This window comes from Perissodus microlepis, chromosome 17, assembly GCF_051167445.1.
Source record: "Perissodus microlepis isolate ML-2025 ecotype Zambia chromosome 17, ASM5116744v1, whole genome shotgun sequence".
NCBI lineage: Eukaryota > Metazoa > Chordata > Actinopteri > Cichliformes > Cichlidae > Perissodus > Perissodus microlepis.
Window position 1 is genome coordinate 11969848 of NC_140477.1, and position 12586 is coordinate 11982433.

Below are 12586 nucleotides of genomic sequence, written 5' to 3' on the forward strand. Positions count from 1 at the left end.
ACGCAAATCTGGTTAAAAGTTCCTTGCCTCAAAACTATCTCAAATTACTGTTCATGAAGGCCCTTTTTCATCAGTTATCCTTACCACACTTTCTGTCTTCAGGCATTTTACACTCAAAACTCTTCCTGACAGACACAGGCCGTTTCACCTCAGCTGGATTACTTGCTCCACACATAGTTCAGAAAAAGAGACTTTGTTCAATCATTTGATTAGCTTTCCTCTTGCGTCAATATTTAGCGTCTCCAAGCACATACTGTAACTTAAACAGCCTCAACGCAACTAGGGCAGATGTTTTAGATAATTATTCCACTAGAGGCAACGGGATTCCTGGCAGCATTTAATATGGTGGGCTGAAACTGATCACAACGAGCCTCAACCCATAAGAGATAATAATTATGAGCAGTTATCATGAACAGATTTGATCGAGAGGTGACAGGGGGCATTTGGTTAGAAATGACTTTTTTGTGCAATGTGCTAACTATAATTTTTCATTTCCTCAGCCTCAAAAATAGGTTATTCCAAAACATTAAATTGTTTCTTACTGTTTCAGTCATGATACCATGTGTCACCACATCCGCGGTGGCGGATATTTTAATGAGGTATTTCAGTAATGGGTAATGTAACAGCACACGAAAGAAGTTTGTCTTCAATGCTTTTTGCCAAATAGGCTCTGTAAGACCTGGTTATCATTTTTTGAAAATATTTGTGTGGAAATGTCTTCAATGTGCATTATTTTTTAAAAGTGAGCAGGAGGTGACTTTTCTGTTTGTAACATAAAGTCCAGCTGTATGCATCTACGGAAAACTGCCCCTTAACTCCTTAGATCCATGTCCCCAGTAGAACTTCCTGATGAGGTTAGGGTCTTAATCATTGCTTTAAAGCATTTTTCAATACAGCATGATGTTTATTTTGTAAAACTACAATCCCATTAGCTTCACAAAGAACAATACAGCAGGCTCTACTGTGAGAAGTCGCAACTATATACAAGGTAGATGTAGCAACCATGACATCACCCACTGGTTTCTAAAGTCCTGTTTTGAAGCCTCAAAGTCTTTTTGCAACCACAACTATCACCATCTGGTGGCCCTCGGAGAAAAACCAGGTTTAAGGCACTTCTGACCTGCATACATGTTCTACTGTTAATGGTCACTATCGCATGAGCTTGTGACATCTGGTTTCAAAAGGTTAAGGCAGAAAAAGTGAAAAACCTGCTGCTGAAAACTAAATATAAAAGAGGAGAGTTTTGGGTTTTTTTTGCCTCCCACTACCTACGGTTTGGAGCTATTTTGGAAAAACAAAGCATTCTGTCTCCTTTAGATCTTCCTTTTAGTCTGGCTTTCATAGAGCTCACTGTGGCTGCTTCTATATACAGATCCTCTTGCAGTTCTCTTGCCCAGGGTGTGCCACAAGGTTCTGTTCTGGGGCCTTTATTGTTTATGTACAGATCTTTCATAGGTGCTTAAGATTATATATAAAGTTGGAAGGCTTAACAATGGGGAAACATAAATCCTTGTTTGTGCTCTGAACAGATTTGAGCCTCGGGTAGTATAAACTCTTGTCCCCTTTGCACGGTTACCAAATCTTTTATCAGGAACCTTGGGGTGACTTTTGACTCTGCTGTTACTTTGGATGTTAATGTTAAATTTCTGGTTAACTTTAAACTTTCAGAGGTCTGCATGGAAGAGCACCAGCGTACATCAGTGAACTTTTACATCCACACATTCCCTTAGGTCATGTGATCAGGGCATGCTGGCTGTGCAGCATACAAGGCTGAGATCTAAAGGAGATAGAGCTTTTGCAACAGTGGCCTCCAGACCCTGGAACTTTCTCCCACTGAGCTTAAGATCTGGTCTCTTAAAGGTTACTGATATAAAAACTATGTAACCATCAGTATTTGGATAGTTTAAGGATTTTTTTTGTTTGTTTGTTTGATTTTTTTGCTTTAGCAAGAGCTTGATTGAGTTTTGATATTGTCTTTCTTCTACAGATCCTAGAAATTTAGTAGTCAACCAGTAGAACTACACAATCATCAGTACTCAGTTTGACACCAAAACAAAATGATTATCCCTGAACACAAACTCCTATATTGAAAATTTAAGTAACAAAATTAAACAGAAGTGAAACATAATGAAATGTTAGTAGGCTGCTCATTGACCAGCCTAACACTACTGTGAGGTATAAAGTTAGTCACATTAAATTACTTCAAGCCTGATTTTTACAACGGCAATACCAGATGTCTCAAGCAAAAGGGTAACATAAATTCTTAGGGTAATAAAAGAAGGACAGAACATTGGATATTGTTTAATGCTGAAGTTTTTAAACAGATCTAGATGCTGGTTGTTCCTTTGTCTGAGTAAAGGTATTGCAAATACCAGTTATGGCAACATCCCTACTATGTTCAGTAACAGACTGGCTAGGGCGTGCCTTCCCCCCCCCAAAAAAAAGAACCTGTAGAACATGTAACTGTTACATCAAGTTAGACTCAGGTAACCTATCTTGTTTACATTATGTTCATGTTTGAGCTGATAGAAAAATATTACAACAGAAAAAAATGGCTATATGGCAGCTGTACAGAAGACAAAAAAAAATACTTGAAAATTTTTTGTCTAGTTAACTCCTGATTCAGTCTGCTGTTAAGCACATAGACATGTAAAATCCTTACTATTAAGTGAGCATGCTTCCACAACGTGACTACATACAGAAGGAAGCAAGAAAAGCAGGATTTTCTGGATTTGATTCTGTTTTCTCTGAAAGTGCACAAGGCAGTTTTGTTTGTTTTAGTAAGTGTTCCACAGTGCTAAGCAATGTGTGCATCATTAACATACATAATCCATTAGCACTTCAATTCAAAGCTATATGGTTTGAACTATGATGAAAGGGTGCTCCTAAAAGGCAATCTCATCTTGATGCATTTATCGGTTAACCACAAAACCCGAGCTAGAAAAGGAGCAGATGCTGCAACTAACAGACTCTGTGATCCTCAGTCTTCACTGTGCCACTTCTTTTGACTCACTATATGTGTGGTATATTTAATTAGCGCTGAAAATATGGAGATTTTTACAGTGCACTTTTCAGGACCACGTTGTGCCATACAACAAAATCCATACCTAGCCAAACTTGTGCAGCCCCGGGAGATGAAACTGTTTGGCTAAAACAAAGAAGGAAGATGTTTTCACTTCAATCCCCTTGGGGACCGTAATGCACTTCTGAGCTGAACAGAGGGTCTGTGACGTTACTGGGGTCACAGATGTTTCTTGGAGACACTGAAAGCCACTTAGCATGCATTTCATTTCTCTCCTCATTCATTTATCTCTTGTCCTTGCCTCACATTTGGCATCCGCTGAATAATGCCATCTAAGTGAAGACATCCATTCAGCCACTTGATCCATTAGTCAAAAGGTGTGGTTATAAAACCAATATTATTGAGATGTCAGAATTACACGGAGCCACATTTGTCAAAGCTGCGATGATGGGTATTCAAAGGAAAGTTCAGAGGTTATGGTGAATACATTTTCCAATCTATTACCAAATCTCTCACGCAATCAATCTGACAAATACAAACATCACCACTATGGACATTTTGTTTTTTATGGATGAAACCACAGATGAAAAGTCTGCCCTTACATTTGGCTAAACCCAAGGAAAGCCCTACAGTAAAAGAAGTCTTGATCTTTTTCCCTGAGTCAAATATGGCCTGGCTCAACTCCCCTCCCAGCTCCCGTAAAACTTAGTCATTTCACACGCAGAGGCTTTTCATTGTGATTACCACTGGCCAAGAGACTTCTTGGCCAGGCCCTGAGCAATGCCCAGGAAAAACACTTGACATGATTGAAAAAGCAGAGACACGCCATAACATCCCCACAACTCGGAGTGCCTGAATTGAGAGGTTTTATCTGCTTCAGCATCTTGTGTAGGATGCTAGGAACTGCATGTGACATGTAATGAGAATTTGATTAGAGAGTTAAAGGTCAGATAAGATCACGTAAGCTCCCTACCAGGGGACAAACAAACTTGACTACAACCAAATCAGTCTTTGCAGAGAGCTCCGTACCAGAACGATTAGTTGAACTCTCCTCCACTTCAATCATTCTCCCACCTTAACCTTTTGCTCATAACTCTCGTTCAAACCCTGAGGGAAGAGACCGGGAGCGCACGACTCTTGACCCCGAGAGAGGACTCCGTTTGATGAATGACCAGGGAATGTCAGACCTCTGATTGGTATTCAGCCTCCTCCATCTGAAAGCACTGAACCAAAACACCACTTCTTGTCCCCCAGAGTGTAAATTACCATGGTGACTTTGATAAATACACAATGTTGGGTGGGGGAGATACTGAACTTTCACTGACGGGATGAAGAGCAAGCGTAGGCTGGAGTGGGCAGAGCAGCTCCCCCGGATAATCTTTCACCGACTGGCTTTTTGACAACCTTGCAATGCCGTGCAGACAAAGCCGATGGCCACAGAACCTCTGGGCATTTTTACAGGGGGATACTTGGCGAGGTGCGATGTAACTGAAGATAGAATACGAAACTTATTCCTACCACCACTCGCACATTTCTGTGCTGCGTCACCTCCTTTTTCTTCACTCCGTCCTACTCAAACACAGCACACAGAGGGGTCACCGATGGTGCTGAAAAGTGAAAGTGGGGGGATATTTTGACTTTTAAGGGCTGTCCATAGATGCTAGCCAGGCAGCACCCTTTCTGACTGAGCTGTGGCTGAATAAGGGAGGCAGCCTGCTCTCTGTCTGTTCATGCTTTTAATCCACAGAGAAACCTACCGCATACCTTGCATATCAGCAGCTTCGCCCCGTGATTCAACACTTGATAATGGAAGATGAATTGATATCAGGATTCACAGAGCCAAGCTCTCTTTATGGCCATATACAGTATTTCAAGGTCAGTGGGGAACTATCTGTCCAGATGTTCTTTTTCAAAGGAGCCCAGCTGTGCTGCAACTCCCAGGCATTTACATTACGAATTGGCGATTCTAACAAGCACAGATGCATTGCGAGCACACCCACTCCCTGAAATGTACCACATTTTTCTCTTTTGTACATGCCTAGTGTCACCTAATCTGATCTTCTGCATTTTGTTGAGCCCCTTATGCTCATGGAACCATCTATCTTACTGGTTTGCGCACATCTTTTTTCCTTTTTTACTTCTCAGACTGTATGAAGACAATAAAGACCAATTGCAGTTTCTCCAGAACAAGGAGAATTATGTTTTAAAGCATTAAAAAAAAAAACATTTGGGCTCTTGGCTGTTAATTGGATATAGTGTATAAAATAGGTGAATATTTGTCAGCGTTTTATAGGCTAAACAATAGAGGAGTCAATGGAAAAAATAATGAGCAGACAAATCTTGCTGATGCAGATATCCCTAAACATAAGACTTCTGTATGTTTGCTTTACAGTGATCATAACTTTGAGTCCTGTTTTGTCCACCTTTACATTTTACAGTAGATCCCTGTCCATCTCTGTCCAGAGGTTCTCTCTAATCGCTCTTCCATAGCTATTAAAATGCTGGCATGTTTATTCAGCTGTTTGCAAAATCATTCCCGGTTTAAATTAGCCTTATTCCCCGGAGAGTAGGGCATTGTTAGAACAAGCATGAGTGCAACACAAAGAGCATCAGAAGCAGTGCATGTGCATGCAGGCGAGGGGACCAGGGCTGCTATCGGTTCACAACGTGTTGAACTTGAGCTGTGAGGTTCCTTACTGTGGAAATAAACCCCGCATCTCTGTGGACTTTAATCATGGCCATCATACTTAAGAATTATTTGTGGGGCTAAACACAGAACATTAAGACGTACACTTAGTCATGAGGCTATATGAACTCAAGAGCAGCTCAAGTTATATGAACGCACAGTTGAGCACAGTAGATGCTTTAGGAATATTACAACATTTATTTAACGCTTGGGTTTTAGTGCACTCCCACCCCCTCACTCTGTCTTTGTGTCTTGCCTTAAGCCGACAAATAAGCGGTGATTCATCACAGGCTACAGACAAAAGCACATGCAAACATGCGGACAGGAGCAACGACCCGTCCCTCTCCGCTTCCCTTCCGTGCCGACGTAACCGGAGGAGATGACAAGTGTAGGAGCGGGCTGTGATGTTGTTGGCAGCGTCGCTGCTGCGCTCTGTAGGCGAAACCTACCTGTCATCGTAGCAGAAATCTGCGTCCAGCGTGTTCAGATAGAGACCCACAGCCACGGCGGTGCACACGAGCTCCGTGATCATCTCTCAAAACCAAAGTGGGAGAGGAACCGGGATAGAAATGATTGGAATCAGGTCCCCTCGTCTCTCTGTTTGTGTCTCTCTCTCTGAAGTCTCTGTTATTATGCTCTCAATTCAGCCGCTCGGCAGCAGAGCTCTACAGGCAACGCAGGGCATTTTCCCGTGTCATGCAAAGTGTGTCAAAGTTTGCCTTATCACCCTCTAACCCATTGTGCTGTGAAACGCGTCAAGCCTGGAGAAGTGGAGGTGCAGCTGTCGCCCGGTCCGGCTCGGAGCGGTGCGCATTTCTGTGCTGCGGTGCCTTCAGTGTGAGCATCTCCCTGCCTTGGCACTGGAGAGAGCAGAGCGGGGAGACTCATGTGGTTTTCAGGGAGGGTGAGCATGCGCAATGGGCTCTGCATTGGAGAGAAAAGGTGGCGAGTGAAGTAAGGATTTGTGGTTTTGCGTGTTACTGATGGGCTACACTGCAAATCAATTATAAACAGGGAGTCATGCATGAAATGGTAGTTGCAGATTGTTGCCATGACAAGATTAAATTTTTGATTTCATGGCACGGAATCCAATTTTAACCAAAAATGAGGAACAGACTTCCATAGGTCAGGACCTCTGTATTCTTCTAGTGAGGCACGGTAATTATTATTAGTCTAAAATATGACATGGAATAATGATGTAACTTTGAGCTGGAAAACAAACCTTTGGAGAGTAAAAACACAAAAAACATTATTAAAATAAAAGAAAGCTTTGGTTGCCGAACAAGTGCCACTCTCTGGAGCTAAAATAGGATGCAAACATCAAAGTGTAGTTCCTCTAGGTGCCACTTGATGATCCTAAAGCTAATCAGTTTCTATAGATTCGCATTTTAAAATGTCACACTAAAGCTGTGAAATTTACATGGTTTTAGCCTGGGTTTGGTCTTCATAGCTAATTTGCCTCTTTAATACAGTTTTTAAGTTACTCTTGAATTTTTCTGTAGCTTAAAATTAGAGCCAAAGCAGCTTTGATTGACCACACAGCTGATAGCTAACCTTAGCTGATAGCTCACCACTTCACCTTCTAATTTTTGACACTAAGAAGCAAACATGTCAGTTGCCAAACTGTTACCACTGAGACTTTGAAATGCAGAGCACAGAGGCTGAAATCACAATGGCCATGAATATCTTTTGTATCCACATGGTGTATCTGAAATAGGATTTGAATGGTTGAAATTCAGGCTGCTGCGGTGGTCTTCATGTGACTTTAGAAGGGAGAATGGTGACCATCAACCCTTAGCCCCCTTAGGGATTCAGTAGCTCTGCTGCGATCCTACTGGTGGAGGATAGAGACGAATTCACACAAGGTTGCTTTGAATGATTTTTTAATTCCACAGTTCTATCCTGTTCGAAGCGGTCTTCTCTAACCAAGGATGAGAGGTAGATAAACAGTGCCTCCAGCCAAAGGGCACAAATGGTTGCTGTATTGTTTGAGTATGAAAATTTAGATTATTATATTTTATGGCTTCTGCCATCACCAGCTTTCTGGTAGCACTGCCGCTTCACGGAGTTCGATTCTTCCTGGGGCCTTCCTGTGTGTGGTTTGCATGTTGCATTTACATGCAAACCACATGCATTTTCTCCAGGCACTCAGGATTCCTCCCAAAGCCAAAAGACATGCATTTTAGACAGTTTGATTGTAAATTGGCTGTAAAATGTTGGTGAGACATAGATAAACTGCTACAGATTTAATTGTAAGGTGAATATGGCTTATAGTGTAAACCATTGTGAGCGGTTAGTAAGACTAGAAACGTGCCATGTGAGTCAAAGAAAAGTACACTGAAGCTGTTCCTGTGGCATGTTTCGGCCCAATGCGATAGTAACACACACTGTATTGTCTTTTCCTTTACTTTGTCAGTAGTTTTACCTTTTACTGATTTTTCTGTTTCAACATGTTTTGCCTAATATGAAAATATATAATTTGTATATATTCAAACGCCATTCTCATGCTGCAAGGGGATAACAGATAATAATTTCTTAGCACTTTCTCATCAGGCATATGTTGCCTAATGACTGCAAACTGGTGGAAGCCTCAGGCCCTTTTTCTTTGAAATTCTATTCAAATTTAACTCTGGGAAGCTGAGATGGGGAAGCCACTCCCACTGCAGGCGTCACATTAGCTTCTTTCTTACTCCAAATTGAAAATATTGATTAATTTGCCACACCAACCCCCCACTGTCTCTATGGAGAAGCTTTACTGAGAGAGTAGGTGTGATTGATTAACTACTGCACCTCACCCTATGGTGAGCATGCATAATAGTTTGGAAACGCTTTTGGCCCCGCTGACTACCAGCTGGACAAACGCCTGTCCCACAGTTGGGGATCCAAGACGATAAATCCAGGGCAGAGCAGCGGAGAAAGAAAAACAGATGGCTGGAGGAGGATGTATAGAACATACGGGCACTGGCTGACAATGGCTAAGACAGTGACAAAACATTAAGGGTGGAAGTAAGAGAGACATTTGTACCAGTGACCCTAATTCTGAGCAGGACTTGACCTCCACCTCATGGAACTTGTCTGCTGGATTATTTAGGAGACCTGAGACTTGTGTTGATGTTTTTCCTCTTCTACAGTATTCATCAGTGTCAAGAGGTAACAAATGAGAGTTGGTGTTGGGCTGTTGGAAGAGATTTGATCTATTTAACAGTTTATGAATGAGACAAGCTCAAAATATATCCCTTTTTTATGTTAGTCATGATAGATAAGGAGTCTTGTGAATGAACATTGTCACAAGCTATACTCAAACAAACACATGCTAGCAGGCAAACACAAAGATGAACACTGTGCCCTCTGTCTGCCCCAAAGGGACAAGGAGATGCTCTGTATGGGAGAAGCCCGCACAAGTAATTAAGGGATTAGTAACGGAAAAAATCAGGAAAAAATATTCCAGGGGAAAGAATAAACAGCTCCAGGGCAAAACAAACACATTGAAGGGAATAAGTGTTTACTCCCTCAGACTGATTACCTGCAACCCTCTTACCGTGTTGGCTCGTAACGAACATATTCCGTGCTCTTTTGGTGTAAACAGCCAAGAATCCTAAATAAAAACATTCTATTTTGGTTTCAGATGCCGGCCTGAAAGGTCACTCGAGGCCTCAGTAAGTGGAGGATGAGGAGTCTTTTTGAGCATTCAGTGCATTTGCCATAATTGATTAATGTATTTTTCCTTCTTTCATTTCCTGTTTGCTTTCTGTTTTGGGGGGGAAGTGGCAATCATTTTTAAAGCTTATAATTTAAAACGTATGTGTTTGATCATTAAAACCAGATTTTGTTTTGCTCATGGAAAAAGCTAATGCTCGCATACTGAGTATGATATGCATCCAGACTTGTTTTTGCATGATTCTTCACAATGAACATTATGTTCATTGTTGATTAGCATAAAGACTGCATGGCTCTGTCCTAAGCCAACAAACCTAACCTACCACTATCTCCAAAGATCACATGTTGTGAATTATTTATTGTATTCAAAGCTACGGTTTTACACTGGGGTGTGCATTAAACTATTTCTTGTGTACAAGCAGTAACCTTATATTTCCAGGGGTTTTCCCATCTGTCTCTCACTACTGTGTGCTCACTACTCCTAATAGCATCATTATACAAGTGCACAGGTTAAATAAATATGTTCTTTAGCAGTTCACAAAGCAAATCTTAAGTAAAGTAAAAGGCAAAACTGACAACAGGGCAATTATTAAATGCCACAACTATGTCCACTTCCTCATCCCTTTTAGCCCTACAGAGCAAGTAATGGTAATTTCCACATGCTATTCACTCCGGAACCACTGCTTCTTCCCCTGAAGCAGATTAACATCACACAGGAAAAAGATAATCACAGCTGGAAGGACCAGGCCTCACAGAAATAGCACACTCGTGGTATTAATATCAACATTGAAGCTTGGCAACCGAAAATCAGAACCTCCGATCAAACCCACCCTGGTTTGTGGAACATCCGCAAAAGCCTTCACGTCCTAATTCAGGAAGATCAGAAATATCATTTTGTCTTGAATAAGTGTGAGCACGATTATTGTTTTGGCTTTGGCAGTAAATTAAAGTAGATAAGTTAATGAGGTTTTGTTATTTGACATTTACTTTTAAATCAAGATAATGGTTGGCTTGAATAGTGGTTAAAAATGTCACTGGATTGTGTTCTTTTTGTAAAAAAAAATAAAACCTGTATTAAATAAAAAAGTTGCCCTAATGTGAGGAGAATGAAAACACTCATGTGTAGTACAGTATTAGTATCTTAGAGTATTTTATTGAACAGCATTGAGCTTCTGTGCTCATAGCCACTCTGTATACTTGAGCGTATATACACTCACAGGCCACGTTGTTGGATACTACCTCACTGGGCTGGACCCCCTTCTGTCTTAGTGGGATCCAGCCCAGAAGTGCCTTTATTCTTTATGGCACAGGTTCAACGGGGTGCTGGAAACATTCCTCAGAGATTTTGGTCACTTTGACACAATAAGATTATGCAGTTGCTCCAGATTTATCAGTTTCACACTCATAATGTGAATCTTCTGGTGCACAACATCCCAAAGGTGCTCTATTAGATTAAGATCTGGTGACTGTGGAGGCTGTTTTAGTGCACTGCTATGTTCAGTATATTAGTTTGTGCTGGTTTGAGCTTTGCGACATGGTCCATGATCCACGATTTTCATGTTGTTTACGCCATATTCGGACCTTAGCATCCAAATGTCAGAGAAGACGATGTTTCTGTTAAACTTCTGCCTCACTTTCAGGTTCTTAGCTGACAGGACTCGTTTCTGGTGTGGTCTTCTGCTCCTGTGGCCCATCTGCTGCAAAGTTTGATGTGCTATGAGTTCAGAGCAGTTCTTCTGCATACCTTGGTTGTAACGAGTAATTATTAGAGTTAGTCTGGCCATTTTCCTCTGACATCAACAAGATATGTCCACCCAGAGAACTGCTTTTCACTGGATATTTCTCTTTTTTTGGGTATTCTTCGTCAACTCCAGAGATGATTGTGTGGGAAAATCCCAGTAGATCAGCAGTTTGACCTCCAGCAGGTTGTTTTGATAATGTCACATTTAATGCACTGAGTTACTACCATGTGATTGTCTGATTATTTATTTTCTTGCAACAAGCAGTTGAACTGGTGAACCTAATGAAGTGGATGTCGCTGTAAATGAACGCATCATTACTGCCCTTTAATAATATATATAAGACAAACCATTGTATAACACTGACTTTGGACTTTCTGCTGACCACACATAACAGTGTTTCTTTTTTATCTCTATTTTTTCATGACTTAGCAGATGTTTTAAATCAGTCTAATTTGCTATTAATCTGGATAGCATTCCAAGGGAGCGGGCAAGATGAATGGAAAATATGAATCAGAATGACAAGAACTGTTTTTCAAAGAATGCGATGACTGTGTTTCACACTGAAAACATCATTTGTCCATTCTCTCTTAAGTGGTTCTTCACGGCGACGCTATTTGGAGCGAAGAGTCAAACATTTACATAGTTTGACATCCCTGTTTACACTTCCACAGATAAATCTCTGACAGGTGAATGCGTTTTGGTCCACGTGCGTCTTCAGAGAATGTATCTGCAGAGGCCGGAGGTGATAACAATAAAAAACACACCGCGTGTTTCCAGCGCAACGTCCAGCTGAATCTCTTTATTTCCACAAGCCTGCCGTCATATGCGGCGACAAGGTGGTTTGTGACTGGCACGCAATCTCCCCAAAGTCCCCTGTTTCTGTTTAGGTAAAAGAGAGCACCACAACAACCGATTCTTTAGATGGAACATATTAAAATAACAGCAGAGACCTAATCTTAATTCGCAATCTGGTATTTTAGAAATGACTACTTGAAGTAGTCATGCTATCTCTGATAAAGTTCGGCACTTCCCTTTGACATTGTATCCTTTAATTATTTTGGATTCACTGACTAAGACTTTGTTTTCCCTCTCGGATTAAAGAGCATTCTTCCAGTCTACATTCATTCACACAGACCTGCTGTGTAATAGAGATATTACTGGACAGAGTAGTTCTTATTACGTTAGTGGACCCTTGAGATTTTTTCTTTAGTTTAAATCAGGGCGGGTGGCAGGAGCTTGTATTGTATCCAAACACCACCGTGAGAAACAGTGATCGCAGCTGAAAGCAAATGTGTTGACGCACTCCCCTCGCTTCCTCTCTGCTTCCTCTCATTCCTACCTTACAGTGAGAAGTCTGAGGTGAATGATTTTCCTTGGAGACGATTTCTGTCTGAAGCCGTCATCGCACCCTGAAACATTTCTTTCCCTGTCATCTGTCAACTGCAAATCAGGAAATTGCAGTTTGCCTCCACTGCGCCG

The 12586-nt window shown here is 41.3% G+C and overlaps 1 protein-coding gene across 1 annotated transcript in view; it reads right to left on the minus strand.

Moving 5' to 3' along the window:
- LOC146369262 (protein O-mannosyl-transferase TMTC2-like) overlaps positions 1-6592 on the minus strand; it is a 66586-nt gene extending 59994 nt beyond the window's left edge. The window contains exon 1 of the mRNA XM_084909620.1: positions 6158-6592. Coding sequence (XP_084765746.1) covers positions 6158-6240 — 83 coding nt within the window. The 5' untranslated portion in view covers positions 6241-6592. The remainder of the gene's footprint in view (positions 1-6157) is intronic.
- Positions 6593-12586: the final 5994 nt, after the last annotated feature.